The 26,688-nt window shown below is 41.5% G+C and overlaps 1 protein-coding gene across 3 annotated transcripts; it reads right to left on the bottom strand.

The window, feature by feature from the left end:
* Window positions 1-16,510: 16,510 nt before the first annotated feature.
* On the bottom strand, window positions 16,511-25,730 carry LOC119332175. Of its 3 annotated transcripts, none has more exons than XM_037605349.1 (5): window positions 25,301-25,730; window positions 24,724-24,757; window positions 24,522-24,575; window positions 24,255-24,303; window positions 16,511-16,861 (listed from the first exon to the last, which is right to left on the bottom strand). In XM_037605349.1, exons 1-4 carry the CDS (start codon window positions 25,679-25,681, stop codon window positions 24,266-24,268), a joined length of 507 nt encoding a protein of 168 aa, XP_037461246.1. In that variant the 5' UTR covers window positions 25,682-25,730; the 3' UTR covers window positions 16,511-16,861; window positions 24,255-24,265. The 3 variants fall into 3 exon arrangements, 2 of the variants coding, with proteins under 2 accessions (XP_037461246.1, XP_037461245.1); XM_037605348.1 differs by lacking the exon at window positions 16,511-16,861 and adding an exon at window positions 18,673-19,134; XR_005160841.1 differs by lacking the exon at window positions 25,301-25,730 and adding an exon at window positions 18,887-19,134 and having other exon boundaries at window positions 24,522-25,292.
* Window positions 25,731-26,688: the final 958 nt, after the last annotated feature.

Genomic DNA, 26,688 nt, shown 5'->3' with positions numbered 1-26,688 from the left:
CGGGGGCAAGGGGCATCCTAGGACATACAAGTTGATTGTTTCCAGTTGTGTGCGGTGCCCCCCTCCACCACAATCCACCTCGGTCATATCGTAGCGATGCTTAGGCGAAGCCCTATTACAGTAGCATCATCATCACCGTCATCACGCCGTCGTGCTGACGAAGCTCTTCCCCGACACTCTGCTGGATCGTGAGTTCATGGGACGTCATCGAGCCGAACATGTGCAGATCGTGGAGGTGCCGTAGTTTCGGTACTAGGATCGGTCGATCGAGAAGACGTACGACTACATCAACCGCGTTGTCATAACGCTTCCGCTTATGATCTATAAGGGTACGTAGACAACACTCTTCCCTCTCGTTGCTATGCATCACCATGATCTTGCGTGTGCGTAGATTTTTTTTTGAAATTACTGCGTTCCCCAACAGTGGCATCCGAGCCAGGTTTATGCGTAGATGTTATATGCATGAGTAGAACACAAATGAGTTGTGGGCGTGGGTATATACATATTGCTTGTCGTCACTAGTTTATTCTTGATTCAGCGGTATTGTTGGATGAAGCGGCCCAGACCGACATTACGCGTACGCTTATGCGAGACTGGTTCTACCGACGTGCTTCGCACACAGGTGGCTGGTGGGTGTTAGTTTCTCCAACTTTAGTTGAATCGGATTCAATGAACAATGTTCTTTCTGAAGATAAAAAAGCAATCACTATATCGCGTTGTGGTTTTTGATGCATAGGTAAGAACAGTTCCTGCTCAGCCCATAGCAGCCACGTAAAACTTGAACAACAAAGTAGAGGACGTCTAACTTGTTTTTGCAGGGCAGGTTGTGATGTGATATGGTCAAGACATGATGCTAAATTTTATTGTATGAGATGATCATGTTTTGTAACACAGTTATCGGCAACTGGCAGGAGCCATATGGTTGACACTTTATTGTATGAAATGCAATCACTATATAATTGCTTTACTTTATCACTAGGCGGTAGCAATAGTCGTAGAAGCAATAGTTGGCGAGACGACAACGATGCTTCGATGGAGATCAAGGTGTCAAGCCGGTGATGATGGTGATCATGACGGTGCTTTGGAGATGGAGATCAAAGGCACAAGATGATGATGGCCATATCATATCACTTATATTGATTGCATGTGATATTTATCCTTTATGCATCTTATTTTGCTTAGTTCGGCGGTAGCATTATAAGATGATATCTCACTATATTTCAAGGTATAAGTATTCTCCCTGAGTATGCACTGTTGCTACAGTTCGTTGTGCCGAGACACCACGTGATGACCGGGTGTGATAAGCTCTACATTCACATACAACGGGTGCAAGCCAGTTTTGCACACTCAGAATACTCGGGTTAAACTTGACGAGCCTAGCATATGCATATATGGCCTCGGAACACTGAGACCGAAAGGTCGAACGTGAATCATATAGTAGATATGATCAACATAGTGATGTTCACTATTGAAAACTACTCCATCTCACGTGATGATCAGACATGGTTTAGTTGATATGGATCACGTGATCACTTAGATGATTAGAGAGATGTCTACCTAAGTGGGAGTTCTTAAGTAATTTGATTAATCGAACTTTAATTCATCATGAACTTAGTACCTGATAGTATTTTGCATGTCTATGCTGTTGTAGATAGAGGGCCCGCACGGTTGTTCCGTTGAATTTTAATGCGTTCCTAGAGAAAGCTAAGTTGAAAGATGATGGTAGCAACTACATGGACTGGGTCCGTAACTTGAGGATTATCCTCATTGCTGCATAGAAGAATTACGTCCTGGAAGCACCGCTAGGTGACAAACCCGCTGCAGGAGAAACGCCAGATGTTGTGAACACCTGGCAGAGCAAAACTTGACTACTCGATAGTTCAGTGTGTCATGCTTTACGGTTTAGAACTGGGACTTCAACGATGTTTTGAACGTCATGGAGCATATGAGATGTTCCAGGAGTTGAAGTTAATATTTCAAGAAAATGCCCGGATTGAGAGATATGAAGTCTCCAATAAGTTCTACAACTGCAAGATGGAGGAGAATAGTTTTGTCAGTGAACATATACTCAGAATGTCTGGGTACCACAACCACTTGACTCAACTGGGAGTTAATCTTCCTGATGATAGTGTCATTGACAGAGTTCTTCAATCACTGCCACCAAGCTACAAGAGCTTCGTGATGAACTATAATATGCAAGGGATGGATAAGACGATTCCTGAGCTCTTCGCAATGCTAAAGGCTGCGGAGGTAGAAATCAAGAAGGAGCATCAAGTGTTGATGGTCAACAAGACCACCAGTTTCAAGAAAAAAGGTAAGGATAACAAGGGGAACTTCAAGAAGAATAGCAAGCCAGTTGCTGCTCAAGTGAAGAAACCCAAGTCTGGACCTAAGCCTGAGACTGAGTGCTTCTACTGCAAAGGGGCTGGTCACTAGAAGCGAAACTGCCCCAAGTATTTGGCGGAGAAAAAGGATGGCAAAGTGAAAGGTATATTTGATATACATGTTATTGATGTGTACCTTACTAATGCTCACAGTAGTGCCCGGGTATTTGATACTAGTTCAGTTGCTAACATTTGCAACTAGAAACAGGAGCTACAGATTAAGCAAAGATTGGCTAAGGATGAGGTGACGATGCGCGTGGGAAATGGTTCCAAAGTTGATGTGATCATCGTCGGCACACTACCTCTACATCTACCTTCGGGATTAGTTTTAGACCTAAATAATTGTTATTTGGTGCCAGCGTTGAGCATGAACATTATATCTGGATCTTGTTTGATGGGAGACGGTTATTCATTTAAATCAAAGAATAATGATTGTTCTATTTATATGAGTAATATCTTTTATGGTCATGCACCCTTGATGAGTGGTCTATTTTTACTAAATCTTGATAGTAGTGATACACATGTTCATAGTATTGAAGCCAAAAGATATAGAGTTGATAATGATAGTGCAACTTATTTGTGGCACTGTCGTTTGGGTCATATTGGTGTAAAGCGCATGAAGAAATTCCATTCTGATGGACTTCTGGAATCACTTGGTACTTGCAAACCATGCCTCATTGGAAAGATGACTAAAACTCCGTTCTCCGAAACAATGGAGCGAGCAACAAAGTTAATGGAAATCATACATACTGGTGTATGTGGTCCAATGAACATTGAGGCTCGCGACAGATATCGTTATTTTCTCACCTTCACAGATGATTTGAACAGATATGGGTATATCTACTTAATGAAACATAAGTCTGAAACATTTGAAAAGTTCAAAGAATTTCAGAGTGAAGTGGAAAATCATCGTAACAAGAAAATAAAGTTTCTATGATCTGATCGTGGAGGAGAATATTTGAGTTACGACTTTGGTCTTCATTTGAAACAATGCGGAATAGTTTCGCAACTCACACCATCCGGAACACCACAGCGTAATGGTGTGTCCGAACGTCGTAATCGTACTTTACTAGATATGGTACGACCTATGATGTCTCTTACTGATTTACCGCTATCATTTTGGGGTTATGCTTTAGAGAAGGCTGCATTCACGTTAAATAGGGCACCATCTAAATCCGTTGAAATGACGCCTTATGAACTGTGGTTTGGCAAGAAAACCAAGTTGTCGTTTCTTAAAGTTTGGGATTGTGATGCTTATGTGAAAAAGATTCAACCTGATAAACTCGAACCCAAATCGAAGAAATGTGTCTTCATAGGATACCCAAAGGAGACTGTTGGGTACACCTTCTATCACAGATCCGAAGGCAAGATATTCGTTGCTAAGAATGGATCCTTTCTAGAGGAGTTTCTCTCGAAAGAAGTGAGTGGGAGGAAAGTAGAACTTGATGAGGTAATTGTACCTGCTCCCTTATTGGAAAGTAGTTCATCACTGAAATCAGTTCCAGTGATTCTACACCAGTAAGTGAGGAAGCTAATGATGATGATCATGAAACTTCTGATCAAGTTACTACCGAACCTCGTAGGTCAACCAGAGTAAGATCCGCACCAGAGTGGTACGGTAATCCTGTTCTGGAGGTCATGTTACTTGACCATGATAAACCTACGAACTATGAGGAAGCGATGATGAGCCCAGATCCGCAAAATGGCTTGAGACCATGGAATTTGAGATGGGATCCATGTATGAGAACAAAGTGTGGACTTTGGTTGACTTGCCCGATGATCGGCATGCCATAGAGAATAAATGGATCTTCAAGAAGAAGACTGACGCTGACGGTAATGTTACTGTCTACAAAGCTCGACTTGTTGCAAAAGGTTTTTGACAAGTTCAAGGAGTTGACTACGATGAGACCTTCTCAACCGTAGTCATGTTAGCAATTGCCGCATTTTATGATTATGAAATTTGGCAAATGGATGTCAAAACTGCATTCCTTAATGGATATCTTAAAGAAGAGTTATATATGATGCAACCAGAAGGTTTTGTCGATCCAAAAGGTGCTAACAAAGTATGCAAGCTCCAGTGATCCATTTATGGACTGGTGCAAGCCTCTCGGAGTTGGAATATACACTTTGATAGTGTGATCAAAGCATATGGTTTTATACAGACTTTTGGAGAAGCCTGTATTTACAAGAAAGTGAGTGGGAGCTCTTTAGCATTTCGGATATTATATGTAGATGACATATTATTGATCGAAAATGATACTGAATTTCTGAATAGCATATAAGGATACTTGAATAAGAATTTTTCAATGAAAGACCTCGGTGAAGCTGCTTATATATTGGGCATCAAGATCTATAGAGATAGATCAAGACGCTTAATTGGACTTTCACAAAGCATATACCTTGATAAAGTTTTGAAGAAGTTCAAAATGGATCAGGCAAAGAAAGAGTTTTTGCCTACGTTACATGGTGTGAAGTTGAGTCAGACTCAATGCCCGACCACTGCAGAAGGTAGAGAGAAAATGAAAGTAATTCCCTATGCTTCAGCCATAGGTTCTATCATGTATGTAATGCTGTGTAGCAGACCTGACGTGTGCCTTGCTATTAGTTTAGCAGGGAGGTACCAAAGTAATCCAGGAGTGGATCACTGGACAACGGTCAAGAACATCCTAAAATACCTGAAAAGGACTAAGGATATGTTTCTCGTTTATGGAGGTGACAAAGAGCTCGTCATAAATGGTTATGTCCATGCACTTTGACACTGATCCGGATGACTCTAAGTCACAAACCAGATACATATTTTTATTAAATGGTAGAGCTATCAGTTGATGCAGTTCCAAGCAGAGCATCGTGGCGGGATCTACGTGTGAAGCGGAGTACATAGCTGCTTCGGAAGCAGCAAATGAAGGAGTCTGGATGAAGGAGTTCATATCCGATCTAGGCATCATACCTAGTGCATCGGGTCCAATGAAAATCTTTTGTGACAATACTGGTGCAATTGCCTTGGCAAAGAAATCCAGATTTCACAAGAGAACCAAGCACATCAAGAGACGCTTCAATTCCATCCGCGATCAGGTCAAGGAGGGAGACATAGAGATTTGCAAGATACATATGGATCTGAATGTCGCAGACCCGTTAACTAAGCCTCTCTCACGAGCAAAACATGATCAACACTAAGACTGCATGGGTGTTAGAATCATTACAATGTAATCTAGATTATTGACTCTAGTGCAAGTGGGAGACTGAAGGAAATATGCCCTAGAGGCAATAATAAAGTTGTTATATATTTTCTTATATCATGATAAATGTTTATTATTCATGCTAGAATTGTATTAACTGGAAACTTAGTACATGTGTGAATACATAGACAAACAAAGTGTCACTAGTATGCCTCTACTTGACTAGCTCGTTGAATCAATGATGGTTATGTTTCCTAACCATAGACATGAGTTGTCACTTGATTAACGGGATCACATCATTAGAGAATGATGTGATTGACTTGACCCATCCATTAGCTTAGCACGATGATCGTTTAGTTTGTTGCTATTGCTTTCTCCATAACGTATACATGTTCCTATGACTATGAGATCATGCAACTCCCGAATACCGGAGGAACACTTAGTGTGCTATCAAACGTCACGTAACTAGGTGACTGTAAAGATGCTCTACAGGTGTCTCCGATGGTGTTTGTTGAGTTGGCATAGATCGAGATAAGGATTTGTCACTCCGAGTATCGGAGAGGTGTCTCTAGGCCCTCTCTGTAATGCACATCACTATAAGCCTTTCAAGCAATGTGACTAATGAGTTAGTTGCGGGATGATGCATTACGAAACGAGTAAAGAGACTTGCCGGTAACGAGATTGAACTAGGTATTGAGATACCGACGATCGAATCTCGGGCAAGTAACATACCGATGACAAAGGGAACAACGTATATCGTTATGCGGTTTGACCGATAAAGATCTTCGTAGAATATGTGGGAGCCAGTATGAACATCTAGGTTTCACTATTGGTTATTGACCGGAGACGTGTCTCTGTCATGTCTACATAGTTCTCAGACCTGTAGGGTCCTCACGCTTAACGTTCGGTGACGATCGGTATTATGAGTTTATGTGTTTTGATGTACCGAAGGTAGTTCAGACTCCCGGATATGATCACGGACATGACGAGGAGTCTCGAAATGGTCGAGACATAAATATTAATATATTGGACGGTTATATTCGGACACTAGAAGTGTTCCGGGTGATTTTGAAGAAAACCGGAGTGTCGGAGGGTTACCGGACCCCCCCCCCCTCGGGAAAGTTGGGCCTTCATGGGCCATAGGGAGGAGGGGAGGCAGCCCACAAGGGGTAGCCGCGCCCCCTCCCTATAGGGAGTCCGAATTGGACTAGGGAGGGGGCGCGCCCCCCTTTCCTTCTCCTCTTCCTGTCCCTTCCTTCCTTCCTTCCCCTTCTCCTCCTAGTAGGACTATGAAAGGAGGAATCCTACTCCTACTAGGAGGAGGATTCCTCCTCCCTTGGCGCGCCACTAGGGCCGACCGGCCTCCCCCCTTGCTCCTTTATATACGGGGGCAGGGGGCACCAAAGGACACATAAGTTGATTGTTTTCAGCCGTGTGCGGTGCCCCCCTCCACCATAATCCACCTCGGTCATATTGTAGCGGTGCTTAGGCGAAGCCCTGTTCCAGTAGCATCATCATCGACGTCATCACGCCGTCGTGCTGACGAAGCTCTTCCCCGAAACTTTGTTGGATCGTGATTTCATGAGACGTCACCGAGCCGAACGTGTGCAGATCGCGGAGGTGCCGTACTTTCGGTACTAGGATCGGTCGATCGAGAAGACGTACAACTACATTAACCACGTTGTCATAACGCTTCCGCTTACGGTCTACGAGGGTACGTAGACAACACTCTTCCCTCTCGTTGCTATGCATCACCATGATCTTGCGTGTGCGTCGGATTTTTTTTGTAATTACCGCGTTCCCCAGTAGTAAGGGGTTATCACTTTGCTTGTAGCATATTTGCAAAAAAGATGGATGATTTCACACTACACGTTTCGTTTAGAACCACCATATATAAGCAGTAAGGTGACCTAAGACTAGCACCATCTGCGCCGATGCCTAAGCACCTAAAGCGGACGTATTCGTATGGTGTTTCCAGGGCGCCTTATCGTCTAAGCATATAAGGCGGGACGCTTTATAAACAATGCTTAGAACTCCTTTCCTCTCCCTGAACTTCCCAATTTAATAAAAATGTTGATATCATCAATAGCATTCCTAAATAGCACCACGAGGTGATGTAAAAAAAAGATGTGTCATTCTCAATTAGCATGTCCTAATCTCTTTATTGATTTCCTTTATCCGGGTTTATTGGCAGTCTTGGTAGTTTAGGTCAAACTTAAAATATTTAATGAACAAAACATATAAACTATATACACAAAAACATGTGGCGGAACCCTCTTTTGAATATGTATCTAATAGTATACTTTTCATAGCATATAAATCATATTGTGTTGTATCACATGTTATTTTTTTTTGTGGAATGTTAAGTTTTTTTCATGCGGTTTTAGAAAATGATTGTAAAATTAAAGAAAATGTTTGAGACATTTATGCAACTAGATGATACCCCGCGCGTTGCTGCGGGAAATCAAGCTAGAAAAATCAGCAGGAAAATAATACAAATTTATAGGATAACCGGGATAGCTTGTTATGTGAAAACACACACCTACATAAGGCCTCTCGGCTCTCGGCAACATAATGACTGTCACAATAGCATACGACCTGTGAAGTAGGCAATTAGAGCAGCAAAAGATCTAACACGCTGAGCACCTTTTCATCCATAACATGACCTGAAATTCAAAAGCATAATGTTGAGGGTAGAAAAATTCAGAGACACCTGATGTGCAGCAATAAAAATGGCATCACGAAGATGAACGAATAAGATGGAGTTAACGAATCTGGCAAGCGACGGAAGGTATAGCGGCGGTAGCTGGCAGAGGAACCATCGGGCTTGGTGACGTTGGGGTTACCTACGGCGGCTGGCCATGGGCAACGTCGGTCGTGGCGCTCTACCGGGAGCGCGTCGGGCGTAGCGGAGGAATCCTTTGTCGAAGCGCGTGGCACTGCACATCTGTTCAGCGACGGCTAACCGGGGATCCGACGGTGCTGACGGCGGAAGGAATAGTAGCGATGGCTGGTTTGGGGGAGCATGGGCGGTGGGTGCTTCTTGTAGGGGGCGACATTGTCTGTCCGGTGAAGGGTGGGTCGTGGCACAATGACTCCGGAACCGGGAGGGCTCCTGGCGGCGGACACCTTTGGATCCGAAGTGCAAGATGGTAAATTCAAAAACCATGAGCTCGGGAAAAGGAAAGGTTGACAGTGGCTGACAATAGTAAGCATTCACCTACCAGAGTTGACGTCTGGAGGCTGGCTTGGAGGGTAGGAGGACCCGAGCAGTCTTCTGTGGTCGATGACGTCCCTTTAAAGATCGCGGCCGGTTGCATTTGCAAGGTAATGGAAGGCGAGGTATTGAAGGGCAATGAATGTTGCTGCTTCATGTGTATTTGTGGATGTCGTTTCATGGGAGCGGAAGAGATAGCGGCAGCGTTGAGATGAAGAGAGAGCGACGGCGGAGGCGAGAGGAACTGGAAGATGAACCCTAGAAACCTACTGCGAGCAGTTATATGGGCTAGCTTGATGTCCACGGGCTTTTATTTCCCATGGGCTCGCACGAACAGCCCTGTTAGCAAATCTTACGCCCAGCCCAAAAGATGGCGTCGGGGGGCCAGCAGCGAGCAGTAAGTACGAAGCGCTATATTTTCACTCGGCGGTGGCAACTCTTAGTAAATTGGACCAACACTTGATCGGACAGCTGTAGACTACTGATCTATGCTGCATCAACGGCTAGAAGAATTCGGGTGACGTGGCTTCATGAGAAGGCAGGAAAATCACATAGTAGGGTGCCCCTATTTAGATATAGAAGATTTTCGTACATTTTAAAATATGTTCCTGACATTTTAAGAAAAAATAATGAAAATGTGAATAATTTTTCATGTAGTTTGTAAAAAATGTTCAAAACATTTAAGAAATGTCCACACATTTAAAAATATTTTAGTGATATTCTAAAGAAAATGTTCATGAAATGTAAAAAAAATGTTCACAAAACTTTTTAAAGTTGTTCGATACAATTGAAATAAAAATGTTCATAACACTTCAATAACGTTTCACATGTTTAAGATATGTTCATGATATTGTTAAATGTCCAAGCATTTAAAAATATGTGCACGCATTTATTTTGGGAAGTTTTCATTAAATGTAAAAATTCTCTGCATGTTTGAAAAAAAGATGTTCTGTACCCTTAAAAAATGTTTATGACATATAAAATTGTTTCAAATGTTCAAATATATGTTCATGACATTTTTGAAATATGTTCAGTGTGTGTTTAGACAATGCTCGTCGTGTATTTATAAATGTTTAACATGCTATTGACAAATGTCCAACATGTATTTGGAAAAGTGTTCAACATGAACTTGAAAATAATTTGTTATGGATTTGAAAAAATATTTTGCATGTATTCAATAAAAATTGACTTGTATTTGTAAAAATGTCACTATGTATTGCACAAAGGAAACATACGAAGAAAATGTCAGAAAAAAGAACAAGAATTTAAAAGGAAAAATTGAAAATGAAAACCGGCAAACTAGATGAAAAAACAAAGGAAAAAACTTGATGAAACTTTTCTAAAACTAATAACCACCTTACTTATAAGGAAACTTCTGAAAACTATTCACATACAACATCCGTTGGACCGGCCCGTTCGGTCAAACTTGTAGGGGAGAGCTGTATTGGTCTCACAATACCTTCTAGACTTATGTTTAGCTACAGTAGCTTATTATGATGTCTTACTTGATATTTATGTTGGGAAGGTCCATATGAGTACTCCAAACTATCTATTCAAAAGCTATAGTTTTCTATGCTGAATAATTATATGGAAAATAACGGTTAAATTTGTCAATTCTTGGCCATAAAGTGAAGTAAATGAATATATACTCAAATTTTAATTAGTTGGATTTTTCTCGAATGAAATGTTTGCTGGATGGACTGGTACCGAAACTATCAAAGAAACTACAAAAGGGCTATAGAAAAGCTATTTTCTTCTGAAATTTATGGTCTTCAAAGAAAATAATTTTTACGGCACATTGTGGAAACAATGAGGTCAGCATAGTTTTTGAAGACTTGATGTGCTATTCGATGACATGTTTGCACCTTTTCTGGCTTATTACTATAAATATTTCTTCGTGCAAGATGTTACAGATATTTTACATAACTATCCCAAATTATAAATAGGTTGACCTCTTAGAAAATTTGGTGTGAAGTAAGAGGTTTTATTGCAACCTTCTAATGACGATATTGAAAGCGGAACTTAGTGGATATAAAGGAAAACACATGTGATAAAATTTGACAATATAAATTACCCATGGGAATTTCTGAACGCAACCAATTTGTGGAAGCAACTGTTATTTTATTTGTTATGTACTTCTAACTAAACTAGGTATCACAAATGGATGGTTGTATTGGTTGGAGCCGAGGCAATGTGTCCTTCTCCTTTTCCAAAAAATGATTTTAGTTATGTGCAATCAATTAATTATATTAAATTAGACTGATTTATGTAAATACTACAAGATATCTAGGTCCTTTCGCAATTTGTAGTCTTTGAAACAATATGAATAGACCACTAAACCCTGTATTAAGTTAATATTATATACTGCATAATATCAATATAGATAGATAATATGGACTAGGCACATTAGACATATACAATTAAAAATTTGTTATTTACCATTTGTAGTATTTTACGTGTGATATAAAGATGATGCCCGCGCACTAAAAATGGTGCACTCACATTTGTAACGGCCAATTTGCTAGTTGTTCTCTTATGGAAGTGGTCACTGAAATTATAAACATGCCAAACCCTTATTTTTTTTTTCTGTTTTGCCCTTGATATCCCGCGTGTCCCTTTGTTTTGCGCTCATCATATTAGCTAGGTTGTTCAACCCATCTATGTTGCAGTAGATGTCATGAAAAGATGACAACAACCTAATAAATAACTCACAAGATAAAAATTGCATGTCAGTGGGGAGGGGAGGCACCCCACCTGAATAAATTTCAAACTTTGAGTATGTTACAAAGACACACAAGGGGGCATATGTAATGTGAGGAAATGTAAATGTAAATATTTTCAGCATGCACTCAAATAACACCAACCTCCACATTCAAATCAATTTTAAGATGCGCAAGAGAACCTAGAAAAAAAGGCATCAACCTGGCGAAAGAAAACTCGATACCTCCAACCACCTCAAACAACCGTAAATGCTGCTCGGTGATCCTTCGTTTCATTGGACCACTCAGCCGAGGAAGGAACAAGGTGTTCTCTTTCGGACCCTTTTCCTCCTCACCAGCCCCCACTTTTATCTCTGACCTCCATGCCCTCCTTCTTCCTCCTCGGGTTTTTTCTCTTCTTCCCACTACCACCAGCAAGTGGTGGCAATGGTTGAGGTAATTGAGGAGGGACCTGATGAGAAAGGGCGACTTTAATAGCAAGGAGGACGAGAAAGAAAACCCGCATGGTTGTAGATTTGTTGTGGAAGGTTCGCGATAAAACCCTTGTCTGCAAGGGCTCCGAGAAGCTAGGTCTAGATTTACTATCTAGATAAGAATTTCTTATTTTGTACTCTCGTAGGGGTCAAGGGTTATCACTTTGGTTGCAGTGTGTTGCAAAAAAGATGAAGGATTTCATGCTACATGTTTTGTTTTGGAGCCACCGTTTATAAGCAATAAGGAGACCTATGGCGAGCACCATCCACGCTAACGCCTAAGCGCCCAAAGCGGCATATTTGCAAGGCGATGCGAGGGGCGCCTTATCGCCTAAGCATCTAAGGCAGCGCGCTTTATAAACAATGTTTTTAACTCCTTTCCTTTCCATGAACCTCCTAATTTAATAAAACTATTTATGTCATCAATAGCATTCCTGAATCGCACCACTAGTTGACAGGAAAAAAACTGATGTGTCATTCTCAATTAGCCTGTCCTAATTACTTTAGTTACTTTCTCTCGGTTTATTGGCTTTGTTCATATTTTGGTTCAAACTTAAAATATTTAACTAATAAAACATAAACTATATATCACAAAAACATGTGACAGGAATCCACTTCTTAATATGAATCTAATAGTATACTTTTTATAGCATATAAATCATATTTTGTTGTACCACACGTTAAATAATATTTTTGGAATTTTAAATTTTATTATGTTGTTCTAGAAAATGATCATAAAATTAAAAATTATGTGACATTTAAACAATTTCCATAAGTTCAAAAATATGTTCATGATATTTTCAGAAAAAATGCATGAAAATGCAAATACTTCTTCACGTAGTTTATAAAGAATGTTCACGCATTTACAAATACGTTTATGATATTTTATAGAAAATGTTCATGGAATGTAAAAAAATGTTTGCTGAATTTTGCAAAGTTGTTTCGTACCATTCGAAGAAAAATTCTCATAACACTTCAATAACATTTCATATGTTTAAAGATATGTCCGTGACATTTTTAAATGTTCACACATTTAAAAATATGTGCATGACATTTTTAGAAAGTGTTCATGAAACATAAAAAATTGTTCACGTGTTTTTAAACAGATGTTCCATACCCTTAAAAAATGTTTATGACATTTTAAAATGTTTAAAATGTTCAAATATATGTTCATGACATTTTTGAAAAATGTTCATTGTGTGTTTAAATAACGTTCATCGTGTATTTATAAAATGTTTAACAAGTGTTTGATAAATGTCCTACATGTGTTTGGAAAAGTGTTCAACATGAACTTGAAAATAATTTGTTGCGGATCCAAAAAATATTTTCCATGTCTCAATAAAAATTTGACGTGTATTTAAAAAAATGTTAAGGTGTATTGTAGAAAGGAAAAATAAGAAGAAAAGGTTAGAAAACAAACAAAAAAATAAAAGGAAAATTCTGAAAATCAAACTGTTGTACCTTTTTATTCTTCTTAATGAACTGATACTGAGCTCTACGCATGTTTGAGAAAAAAATGACATTAATAATCTACGCATCTTTGGATCGTACTGTTATGACTGACTCCTTTTAGGAAAGAAGACTATAACTAATAAATAATTTAATAGGACTCTTTCATAATGTTACCGCCAGAAATTTATCAGATTTCAAATCTCCAGCGGTAAAGAGTTCAAGTAAAGTACATGATCTTTCCTCTTTGCTTGCAAACATGTATTGTAACATCCCAAATTTTCAATTTGGAATATTATACATTAGATCATCAATGCATATCATATATTATTTGCTTTTGGTTTTGATCCTAGAAATCCTAAGCAACTCAAGGACCCACGAAGAGAGTTGGGGATTTCGTTATTTTCATATTTGAGTTTTCTCAAAAATTGAGAATAGGATCATTTGATTTTATTTATTTTATCATCAATTATTTCTATTACAAAATTATGAGAGAGGGAATAAAATGACTTTCCCAAAATAAAGAAATATTGAGGATTTAATAAAGAAATCAAACAAGATTTTATTTTAGAGTTTTTCGATATTTTATTTGAATTTAGGAAAAATATGCGTTTTTTAAAATTTCATTTAGGCCCCAAATAAATGTTTACTTTGTTCGGCTTGATTTTAGAAGTCGGGGAAAATTTTTGAAGTCCGTTTAGTATTTCTTTTTATTTTTTTCTTCTGCGCGTAATTATTTAAAAAAACGCACCGACCAACGGGCCGTGTCCGACCGGGACTCCGGCCCGCGTAGGCTTTATAAGCCGGGGGGGGGGGACCCAGCCGAAGCCAGCCCAGCCCCGCGCCCCCGAACCCTAGCGCCGCGCCCGACCCCGCCGCCGCCAGCGCCGCACGCTGCCGCTTGCCGTCGCCGGAGCCGCCGCGCCGCCGCCTCGCCGACCCGCCGCCCGAGGTTCGCCTCGTAACCCGCGCCGCTGTTTTTTTAAAAAAAACCGATCGGTTTTCCGTCGATTTTTTTTAGTTTTCATTTTTTAGATCGTTTTTTTTGTTTAGGTTAATTAGTGAGCGTTCGCTCGTTCGTTCGTTTTAACGAAACATTCTCATCGCTTAGATCCGGTTAACAAACGTTTGTTCGTTAATCCGTTCGTCGTTTTTCTTTTTCTCGGATTTTCTGCAATTATTTTCTAATCGCGATTTCTGATCCGATTTTCGTTTTAGTATAACTTTTCGCTCGTTTATCGGAATCAGGCGATTCAAGCGCCTGGAGTTTCGTCTCGAAACCCTCTATCCGTTTAACCAACTTAAACACGTTTTTGCTACTGTAAAATTTGACTTAGATCCAGATTAGTAGAACGAAGTTGTTTTCTTTCGTCGTTTGACTTTCGTTGCTTCGTTCGATTTGATTCTTTTTGCAAACCGGAGTTCTTAAGTTGAACTTTCTGGTTAGTTCTCTTATTTGACTTTTACCCGTGCATTAGATGAGTGCTTATTGTATACTTGTTTGTTTGTCTGCGATAGAATACCCGGAGTGCGCCGCGTGTTACTTCGAATCTCTAGGTTTCGCGGATCATCAGCAAGGCAAGTAACACTTTGATCATATCTTTTCTACTACCCAGTTTTATTGCATTAGATCAAATCCTCAAACATTGCATGATTAGGATCTAATTAAATTGTGGGATGGGAAGTAGTTGAGGTAGTACCTATTAACTGTTATATTATCAAACCTTTGGGAGTTACTTCTACGTTTGTCTATTATGCCATGCTATGCTAGTAGACGTGGATTGGGTGAGTGATATCCATGACATATGTGAGTTTGTTAATTAATGGTTTACTTAAGGTGGCAACTTAAACACACATCTGGGTGGACTGAGGCACCTGGGTATTCCAGGATTGCCTGTCTAGGCATCTGGGTAGACCAGGATTGCCTGTTTTTTTATGGACCGCCACCCAGGCTCAAAGGGATCATGAGATTTTTCATACTAGAAACTTCCGTGTGCAGCCACAAGCCATTATGGGCTCTGGCATAGTTTATTATGTCGTGCGAACTCTTACAGGGTAGACTAGCAGATGTAGGGGAAAGTAGGTGTAACGGTCTATCCATCGTAAGGTGCTAGCGCTTCTGAAAGACTATGTCTCGGTCATCCGTCTTCTCAAACACCATGTAGTGCGAGAAACCAAATGGAGGCGATCGAGTCTTATGGGGAAAAGTGCACAAACCTCTACAGAGTGTACAAACTAATCATGGTTAGCCGTGTCCCCGGTTATGGACGTTTTGAGTATCTAGTACTTGGATTATCATGTGAATCTCAACATGTTACTCTAAATTAATTCTGTTGGGTTTTGTAAATGATGATGCTTAATTGGGATTGAGAATGCTGTCAACCATTCTCAATGTTTAACAACCACCATGATAGTTAAATAAATTTATTCCTTTGTAGTAGAGAAAAATTGGCTTTACCCAAAATTGTAACCATAGTGCTTTCCACCAACCAAATATGCATATAGTATAGCTGTTTCATTCCATTACTCTCTATGTGTTACCTTGCCAGCATATTCCATGTGCTGACCCGTTTCGGGCTGCAACGTTAATGTTGCAGACTTTTCAGATGACGATTAAGGAGTTTTTAGGTCGTGGTTCTATACTTAGTGATGTCGTTGGAGTTGATGGACTCGCTTATCTTCCAAGCCTTCCACTGATATCGTTATTAGATGGCCTTAAGCCATATTTATTGTAATAAGTTCTCTATTGAGACACTCGATGTAATAAGTGTGTGATTGCTACTCTGTTATAAATCCTCCGAGTACTGTGTGGTGTCAGCACTACTGATCCAGGGATGACACCGGAGCACAGAGATCAGACTGTTTGAGGTCTGGTCGTTACATGTATGATGACAGACATAAACACATTAGCCTAATAACACAACATACTACCATATATTTGTTAATTAATAGCAAGAACATTAAACTATGCTAGTTCAAGTTGAGAAACATAAGGAGTAGAGCAAATTGATGCGGGAATAAGGAAATATGATAGCCCAACAAGGCACACAAGTTCATGAGAACAATCAAACTAGAAATTGTTGCTATCGAAGATACACTATGTACTCATAGAAGGGACAAACCAGAATTAGCTAGTTTCAGATATGAACCCCCAATTGGCATCATAGATGACAAACGTTGGGAACATCAAGAATTCAGATTAAAAACGATGAGTTCATATCATGAGTGCATGGACAAATATGGAGGAGATTACATACTTCCAAATATTATCAACTCACTCAATCAGGTTGACCGGGTGGTGGTATATGTGGAACCACCAAGTTCAGCGGAGGACCATTTAGACAACGTTTGGACCATTATTCATACACATATCTTTTCCACGAGTTATGTCCTTTGGTTCTAAAAAATTCACACAATGACCTTCTCCCTCGGTAAGCGATCTCTACAAGAAGAAATGTAAGATTAAAAAATAAGTAGCCTTTGCTAGGTACATTGATCGGTTTAGAAGGCTCCACAAACATACATGGGCAACACATGTTAATAATATTAAAAAAACTATCGGTTAAAAACATACAACTACCATATAGTGCACGCAAGCAAAACATGTGGGACAAAATGATGACATCTCAACCCAAGCAAGTTTAACTTTCATAAGGGGGAAATCACTTTGAGAACACATTGTATTTTTGTGCAGATGTCCAAAACACAAAGTTGGACGAAAATAGAAACTTTCACGAACTCCCCTACAACTTTTGAATAAAAAATAGTTCTTTATGTATTAGCAGTTAAGTAGAAAATTAGTTTCCATATATACATGGTTGATTTCATATAATGCTTTTACAGTCTAGCCTGGTATTTTTTATGTAGGTTCGTCGCTTACATTTTTGCATGAACATGACCCACAGAAAAGTATCATGTTCACTCCCAAATGCACAGATTGTCCTGATGCCATGGTGTAAATGATTTATAAACCATGTACCGTCGGTCTAGATAATTATAATATATATACCAGCCCACTCACATCGAGCTACAAATGTAAATACTCATGGACAAGGAAAAGGTGGAGTTAAAAAGTGTGTTCTTATGTCTTATCACATTGACATCTCCAGGGTCACATAAGGCGACTCCATTGTCATCACTACCACCAAAAACATTACAAAGAACTTCATGTAGTTCATCCTCTATTGGCATGTTGCAAGATTAGATGGAGACTCTTTACTCTATTAGCAGTGGAGGTTGGCAAAGTAGATACTTAGAGTCAAAAAAGTAAGAGAGTTAAGTTAATGCAGGGAACATAAACCAACTCTGTTGACAGCGGAAAGTGTGACCACTTGAATTGACAACTATGAATGTCATCTATTTAGCAATCATGTGACATATTAAATGCATAAGAACAAACAAGCTAATTTTATTACCCTATTTTTCTTGTTCGTTTGACTTCTTCGTCTTTACATTTGTTCTTGTGCAATCACAAGAACAAACGTTGCTAATGTATTTAGATCCCCTGAATTCGGAGGAATTAATCCTTGTTCTACTAGTTATTGTCCTTTGGTGATGGCCTTCCTTTTTATTTTTTGGTAACCAAGGATGACATGATAAACTTCACCTACACTTTGCTTGGCTAAGCTTGCAGTCCCGCGGCTTTTAGGTTTCCCATCTTCCTAGATAAATCCAATACATTGTTTCTCAAGTATTAGAGGAGTTTACAATGTAGAAAAATGTAGCACATGTAGATGAGGAGTTTGTAGAAGACATAGTGAATAATCAATAACATCCTCAACAAAGCAAAAAACACAATAATTATCCATTCACTCGGAGTTAGTGTGTTTCAGGAGCCTCTTGTAAAGAAAAGTCGTTTATACTTCATTTCATATTTATATCTCCACTTTTATGAGAATAGATCTATTCACACTCTACAACAAACTCCATTATCTCTCTCTCTCTCTCTCTCTCTCTCTCTCTCTCTCTCTCTCTCTTTGAACTTTGACTCTATATTCTCCTTAGTTAATACATGAGCCTTGCCCCGTTTAAAAAAAGTGTCACACCAACCAAATGTCATTACGATCTCTGTACACAAATTCGTAACATAAGCCTACCTCGTCCGATAGGCATATGTCAATGATTTGAGAATTAATATATTAGAACCAATGACTTGGTGTGTGCACAAAAACTTCTCTCCGATAGACATGTTGAACAACCAAACAACATACCTGTGTGTTCTCATGGGTATAACAACAATTATTCCAACATCCATGACACATCAAAATTTGCTGGTTAGATCTTTGTCTACATAGGAAGTTAAATAGATAATAGAAACTTCCAAACCTACAAACACTAAAATGAGTAAACATGTGCAACTGTAGAAATATCTAGATGCCTTAGGAGTCAGATCCCATAGTTGTCCCTCTAAATCATATTCTAATCATTAACACAAAAAAACAATTAGATCTCACAGGGATGAAATTACCCATCGGTTGTCGTGGAGGTGGCGATTATTAGACTTGTATGTGTGCTCTGTTTTGGCAAGGCTTGGAAGGCGGTTGCGACATTTGTGGTTCTGGTGATCGTCATCACCACTAGCGTGGTTGTTGGCATTCACACCGGTGACCTCGTGACCACCGTTTGCTTAGTCTTTCACCTTGTCATCAGAGTCAAACTAGATCATGCAGGCGTGCTTTGCCGCGCCCGTCCTTGAACCCTCGTAGCTAGAGAAGCCTAACATTATATGCATCAAAGAAACCTCTGAATTTTGCAAGAACAAACTGGAAAAAGGGAAACCTACTACAGACCTTCTAAGAACATGAAATTTCCCACTAAATACCAGAATTTAGCTATCTAACAACCTAATGGAGCAAAAGAATGGTAAAAGTAATGCTCATCAATTGATTAATAGCTCAAGTTTTCTTCTCATAATACATGATGTAACTATTCTTGAATCATAATAAAGTGGGGTGATTACTGTAAACTAAAACTGAAGTTTTCTTCTCATGAACAATTGTAAACTCAAAATTGAAAATTAAATTACTTAGCAGTTTCTGGTGGTTTCATATACGGTGTACGTAAGCGATGAAACATAGCTTTTACAATGTTGTCAATAGCCCAAAAGGGAATCATTGCCTTAGCCGTGCATTTGGCATATGCAACTCATCCCTGCTATCTTCTTGACCTATCTCATTGATTTTGCTTTCATGGAAGACCCTATGATTGAAAAGAATCAATACTATATAGCATAAATTAAACATTTAGTTCAACAAAAAAAAGATGTTAAGAGTTTGAGTTGTGAGGGTTCGCTCTAGCCTATAAGGTCGCCAGAAAAGGGAGGTTCAGGAGGAGAGTGTCCAATGCGCGGTACAACTGCAATGCATTTACGCGGATGCAGGAGGAGGACAACCTGCGATGGATGCCTACGGCGCGGTGGCGGCCACAGCTGCCATGGAGGAACGCAACCTTAAAAATATTACGAAATTAAAAAAAATAGTAAAGAAGGGACTGCGATGGAAGAGTATAGGACGAGTGGGAGGCAGACACGCAGTAGAAGTTTGCCCCACGCCGGTGGCGCATCGCAGACGAGGCGACGCATCATCACGGAGGAAGGAGGAGAAGAGGTGTTCTGGAAAGATTGCACTGGAATTGGACGACCTAGCCTGTTGGCGAGTAGGAAGACTGGGCCTGTTAGCGAGGAGGAAAACCTGGGCCTTCAACAGCCCGCTTACGGAGGGAAATGGGAGGTTGTTCTGCGGAGCAGCGGCCCAGCGGTGATTGGATCGCGTGGCTACAACCTGGGACGATTGAGCTGATCTACATCGTAGGTTGGAGAAATCCGACGGCTAAAACGCTTAAAACGCTGTGAAGGCTTGTAGGTGGCTCTGTTATACTGTTTAGTAATAGGCTGCCAAAGAACCTATACATCACTTGGTTCTAAAACTCCTACCTTGGGCACTTTGTCCTCCAATATCCTCCGACTTTTGGTGCTTCATATCTCTTATTGCTTGTGTATGAAGAAGAAACAACTGACATTTTTGGTTGGGGCCTTGGGAGGGGGAGTTGTTGGATGCATATTGGCACCTTGACGAATACCCAAAGCGGCTAGGGTGGTGGTTTTAGGCATAAATGTGAACACAACGCACTGCATGCTTCTGTAGGTAGGTCAGGGTTGGTGGCTGCACACCATGACGCCGACCAGGCTGGCAAGGGTTGTGTGTAGTGTTGATAGATGTGGCGCATCCTCAGGTAGGCAACTATGGCATACAAGCGACACATGGCGATATCACTTATTGCTTGTGTGCCGGAAAATGAAAATTGTAGTTTTTGTTGGGTCCTAGAAGAGGGGGAGTTGTTGAATGCATATTGGCATTGTGATGCAAACTGACTATGGTGGTGTTATTAGGCATAAATGTGAACATGGAACGTTTCTTGTGATGGTAGGGTCGAAGTTGGTGGCTACACAGCATGATGCCGACCGTTCTGGAAGGGTTGTGTGGTGTAAATAGACGGTGCGACACATGCTCATGTGGTCGCCTGTGGCCATGTTAACAATTATGGCATTCCTGAATTGCACCACCCGTAGACAAAAAAAAACAGATGTGCCATACTCAATTAGCATGTCCTAATCACTTTAGTTACTTCGTTTGTTTAGGTTTATTGGCCCCACTGGTATTTTGGGTCAAACTTATAAATTTAACTAATAAAACATAAACTATGTATAAGAAAAACATACGGTGTGAATCCTCTTTTGAATATGAATCTAATAGTACACTTTTTCTAGCATATAAATCATATTTTGTTGTACCACACATTAAAAAATATTTGTGGAATGTTAAGTTTTTTCATGCGGTTTTGGACAATGATGTCAAAATTAAAACAAAATGCTTGTGACATTAAAAAAAATCACACGTTTAAAATATGTTCATGACATTTTTAGAAAAAACAAATAATGAAAATGTAAATAGTTTTTCATGGTGTTTGTAAAAAATGATCAAACCATTCAAACAAATGTTCAAAACATTTTAAAAATGTTCAAGTATTTAAAAATACATTTTTAATATTTTAAATAACTTGTTCATGAAATGTAAAAAATATGTTCACAAAATGTTTGAAAGTTGTTAAGTAAAATTCAAAGAAAAATGTTTATGACACTTTAATAACGTTTTACATGTTTAAAAATATGTTCATGGTATTTTTAAATGTCTACACACTTAAAAATATGCGCATGTACTTTTTTGAAAATGTTTATGAAATTTAGAAAATTCTTTGTGTGTTTTTAAAGAGATGTTCCATACCATTGAAAATGTTTCAAACGTTCAAATATATGTTCATGACTATCGGTGCTAAATCCGACATATCTAGAGGTAGGGGTCCTAACCTAGACATCTTGGAGCAATGGTAACACGGACACAAGATTTTTTTTGACTGAGTACTGCAGGGAAACTCCCCACATCCATTGCAAATTCATTCCAAAAATATACAATATGTACAAGGGTTACCAAGAGTAACCCACAAAGGAAACAAGGGGAGGGGAAGAAACTACTCACCTAATTACAAAGCTATGAAAAAAAGAGGATTTTGTAAATCCGAACAAATTACAGAAACTCCCCGAAAGCAAAGCCTGACAGCCACGAGATGGCGGGGAGGTAGGTCCTGCCGCTCTAGCTAAGAGCCTAAGAGAGAGAGGAAAAATAATCGCAAGAGAGAGATGGCGGCGATTGTGCCGGCCATGGCGGAGCTCCGGCCCGTGCTGGAGGGGAGGAAGGAAGTAAGCCTCTTCGGAGGCCAAGAGAGGACAGTTTTGAGAGAGAGGGCGCTGCGGATCTGGCGTTCATCGCGGGACCGGGAGAGATGTTTGAAGCAAATGAATAAGAGAGCAGGAGATCTCCTGGCGATTTTTTCGGGGTTGAAGTGCAGCAAGGCGGGCGAGATTTCAGGGGAGTCGATGTCTGGTGAGTGGGATCTGGCTAATCTCTACTTATTATATTATATTATATATTATATATTTATATTATTATTATTTATTATTATTATTTATTATATTATTATATACTAATAAACAATCAAACATAAACTTCTTTACACGCACCCTACAAACGTACACGAACCTATTACCACCGTAGGATTAGGCCCATTAAACTTAATTCAACCGCTAGCCTTGATCTCCGCTCTCTGTGTGGACTTAGCAATTTATGTTGACTGACCATACTCCACCAAGAGAAAAATATCAAACTTCACACCCATGTCGTCGACTCCCTACAATCACGCACGCAAAAATAGAAACTGCCATCGTTTGCCTTTGTGATTCATTCATTTCAACCCCTGAAGTCACGCACATAGAAAAAATCAACTACAATCACGCGGAAACGCCATTCAACACGCCAAAACAACCTAAAGGAGGAGTCTTCTATCTCAACCGTCGCGGCCATGGATTTGTCCAGCTGGGACTGGGGCGCCGTCGGAGATGTACCAGAGCGCACAACAGCTGCTGCTCTCGGCACGCGACGGCGTCGTCCGCATCAAGGCGACGACGGTGTTAGGGTTATCCCTAAACGTCCGAGTGGCGACAACGACTAATGTTCGACGAGGATGGCAGGCGACGGTGGCGAGCTTCGGCAGGCCGGACCGGGCAGCGTGTGCGGCATCGTGGGGAGGTAGGCCTGTTATGGGGGTGGTCGAGGCAGCTCACGGTGGAGGTCGCGCTCTGCAGCCATGGCATGGCCACGCCGGCAGCGGGGCCTGACCGTTTCTCGCGCGACACGGCGGACAGCGGGTGGGACTCTGGGATGACAGCGACCAGGAGGCCGGGGCTCGGCGCATCACCCGTGCAGGCGCATGACTGAGGCGGTTGACACCTTGGGAGACCAGAGACCGGCCCTGGCGTACCAAACACCAGTTTCTGCCTCTCTTAAACCATGTGTAAGATTCAAGACCCTGTTCATTTATTTGTTTTGTTCTTGCCATGTTGCATGCACTCAGTTCGTAGGGGCTATGAGTTCTTGGCTTAGCTGTCGGATCAGCCGCGGTCGTATGTTCTTTGAATGTGTTGGTTTGATGCTCGCGGACACTTGTGGCCTGCAAATTCTTTCAGTTCATGGGGAGATGGATGGGATTTTCTAATTTGACCCAACAATGTGTTCTGTTAGTTATTTATACAATTGGATCAACTTGGTAACCTAAGAATGATGTTCTGGTTATCCCTGCAAAGTATTTTTCTTGTTTCCGTACTCCATTTGTGCTGAAAAGTATGTACCTATTTTACAAGGAATGCTCTACCATTTTCTAGGTGGAGCTGGAAGAAGGGGAGCTAGATGACACAGATTCAGGGGAGCAAGAAGAGGATGATCAGAATTCTGAAGAGTGTTTTGGCTACTGCAATTTTGTAACTAACTGAATTGGCCTGGTGTCAAAATAGTTGGCTTTCAGAATTTACAAAGGTGAATTGAGTGGTCAAAGAACACCTGAAATATTGGATTTAGCTTAGAGAATTTACAAAGGTGCCAATGGTATTCACGTAAGCGCACATCACAGAATGGGCAAATTAATCATAATTAGTTTCAGCTCGGTCCTATGACGAGTACACATGCACATACATAGACACTCATAGGCATGCACCCTGTGAAGCGGCTACGATAAATCATGAAGCCATGTGCCAAATTATAGAGTGCTGCTCTGAAACACCATGTAGCTATACAAGCACACGCAAGGCTGTGGTGGTGCTTTCTATTAAATCATGTATGACACACCAAACCATGTAATTTGCTACTTGAGATGTCTAAAATTCTTTGGTTTAGGGACATGCACCGAATGAACTACAAACTGCACTAATATACAAACAGATACATACATACCTGATGCGTGCTCAAGGACATACCAAGACCCCAGGCAGATACATCAAATCTGAACATACATGAGGAGAAAGAAGAGAAGTTCATTACCCCATCTGAAGATACATGAGTAAGAAGCAAGATAACAATCGGTCATTACATAACCAGAATTAGATATTAATTTTATATTGCCAGATTTATGAAATACCATAAGAGCACTAAATCACAAAGTCCTTGAGAAATTAATTCTCTAGCTATCAAAGCAACAGGTCTATGAAATCAAAGCATTACCCTTGCCAAGATCATCATCAGCGCCACCATGGACGTCAACAGCAGGGCCAACAACTGAATGTGGTAAACAAATATGCCTATCACATCAAGGAAATGTTCCATAGACATCTCCATGGATTTCTTAGAACAATAAAAATACTGGGCAATGCAACTCAAAATCAAAACATATATACTCTTCGATTCAGACTTGTTACTCCCATACCCTTTCGGCACCTCCTTCTTCTCCCTCGGGAAATCTGAACCATTAAGGGCCTTCTCATCAACACAGCCACCAACTAAGCTGATGATTTCTCATATAAAAAATACTAAATGGGACACTCATTCATGGTAACCACCATGACGAGCTTAATAGTATTACAAAAAGAATTGCCAGATTTTATATTCAAATGTCATATCTGAATGTAGTATGCTTAAAAATTTGCATATGCTACTTGATTAGTTAGTGTAGGCATGACAGGCTTGCACTTGTTGTTCCATTTTAGCTCTTGAGAACCACATGACACTGAATTCCTCTTAAATAATAACTTCTCCAACTTCCTTTCTTTCATGAAGATAATGTATCATCTTTTGAAAAGATATTGTATCATGTCAACCAGTGCTACAATCTAGAGCAGAATAATACTTAGTTAAATCAGCTTTTCTAACAAAGCCCTATAACAGAGTAAATTAGACATGGTCTTGGGAACATTCATGGTGATTTCTCAATGAGGCGATGCACCTGGCGACGAACCGAATTTACAGGGGTGGAGCAGGCGGCGGGGTTGGAGAGAGAGACTTGCCTGGGCCCAGACGACCGCGCAAGAGAGGATGGAGAGGCTCATGGCGGCGACGGCGAGGGCATCCGGAGGAGCGAGAAGCCCGTCGCCGGCGAGCATGCCGAGCTCGAGCGTCTCCTCGAGCACTTCGGCCACCGGATTCGGAGAAGGAGCGGGGTAGAGAAGGCGCATGCGAGTGCCACGCCTCCGCCTCTGCCTCCACCGGCGCCTAGCGCTGGCGCGAGCATGCCGACCTTGAGGGCCTCCCCGGCCACTTCGGTGACCGATTCGACATGAAGGGGAGGAAGAGCAGCGACTGCGAAGGGGAGCCTCCACCTGACCAGGGAGTACCGGCGGTGGTGACGAAGGGGAGCGTTGGCCGGACCAGTGAGCGCCGGCGTTCATGAGAAAGGGCGCCAGGCTGTGGGGTGAGGGATGTGGCCACCATGGGAGAATTGGGAACGGGGACAGAAATGTAGAGGGACTGAGGGGGCGGTGGGGAGGATAAATAACTTTTTTTATCATCAGTTTTTAGTACTCCTACTAACTAATGGTTACATATTGCTGGAGTATTAGACAGTGACCGGAGAGAGATTGTGAGTTTTTTTTAAAAAGATTGTGAGTGAGTGCGACTTCCTCCAAATCAATTTTTTATCTTCTAAAAAGATCCATTCTAGGTGTCGGCTGCCCCTCCCTCCCCTCGCGTGATGCTCCTGCGAGCGCCGGCGGGGGCGGGGGAAACCCTAGCCGCCGGAGCCCAATCCCCATCTCTCCCCCTTCTCTCTCGCTGCCGCCGGCTAGCGCTTTCGGGCAAAGCCCGGTTGGCGCGGTGGCAGCGGGGCCCCTTCTTCTCCTCTGCTCGGAGGGGCCGGTGCAGGACGACAGCTGTTGTTGGCAGCGTGGGGCTGCCGTAGGGCCCTGCGACGTGGCGGTGGGCGCGTGGTGCGGCGGCCGGAGGCGGCGCATCGGCGTGCTCCGCAGGCGCCGGGCCATGCGGGGGCCGGTGCGGGGGACGGAACGGTTGCCGGGGGGCTGTTCCTCTAGGTGTCCTTGGGTTGTAAGCGTGGGCCGGACCTAGTGGCGGGCACCGGATCCGGCGTCCAGCGGCCTGAGGTGTTGCTATGGTTCCTTCCCGCGGGCATGGAGGTAGGGCAAAGGGTGCTCGGTGGTGATCTTGGCGTTGGACCGCGGGGAAGGAGCTTGCTTGAGGAGTCGATGACGGGCCAGGGCGCCGAAGTGGATACTCGGTGGCTGGTGTGTCTCTCTTCCGTTGTGGCAGTGTCTGCCTCTCTGGGTGCGTTCGCTGGCGGTGGGTCGATGTCACAGGCTGATCATCGGGGCAGGAGTTTGACTCGGTCCTCCAACCCGGGACACTCCTCGTGGAGCTCCGGGTCTACTTCGACCATCCCTAC

The sequence above is a fragment of the Triticum dicoccoides genome, chromosome 7A (genome assembly GCF_002162155.2).
Source record: "Triticum dicoccoides isolate Atlit2015 ecotype Zavitan chromosome 7A, WEW_v2.0, whole genome shotgun sequence".
NCBI classification, from domain to species: domain Eukaryota; kingdom Viridiplantae; phylum Streptophyta; class Magnoliopsida; order Poales; family Poaceae; genus Triticum; species Triticum dicoccoides.
The sequence above is the reverse complement of the archived record's forward strand: the minus strand, read 5'-3'. Positions and strand labels throughout refer to the sequence as shown.

Bases quoted from the DNA above. Each gene is read 5' to 3' on its own strand.
- LOC119332175 (XM_037605349.1), bottom strand. From the start codon at position 25,681: ATGAACGCCGGCGCTCACTGGTCCGGCCAACGCTCCCCTTCGTCACCA. The intron at 24,576-24,723 runs GTATGGGAGTAA...TACCACATTCAG, and splicing joins AAGAAGGAGGTGCCGAAAGG to TTGTTGGCCCTGCTGTTGAC. The intron at 24,304-24,521 runs GTAATGCTTTGA...ATGTATGTTCAG, and splicing joins TGATGATGATCTTGGCAAGG to ATTTGATGTATCTGCCTGGG.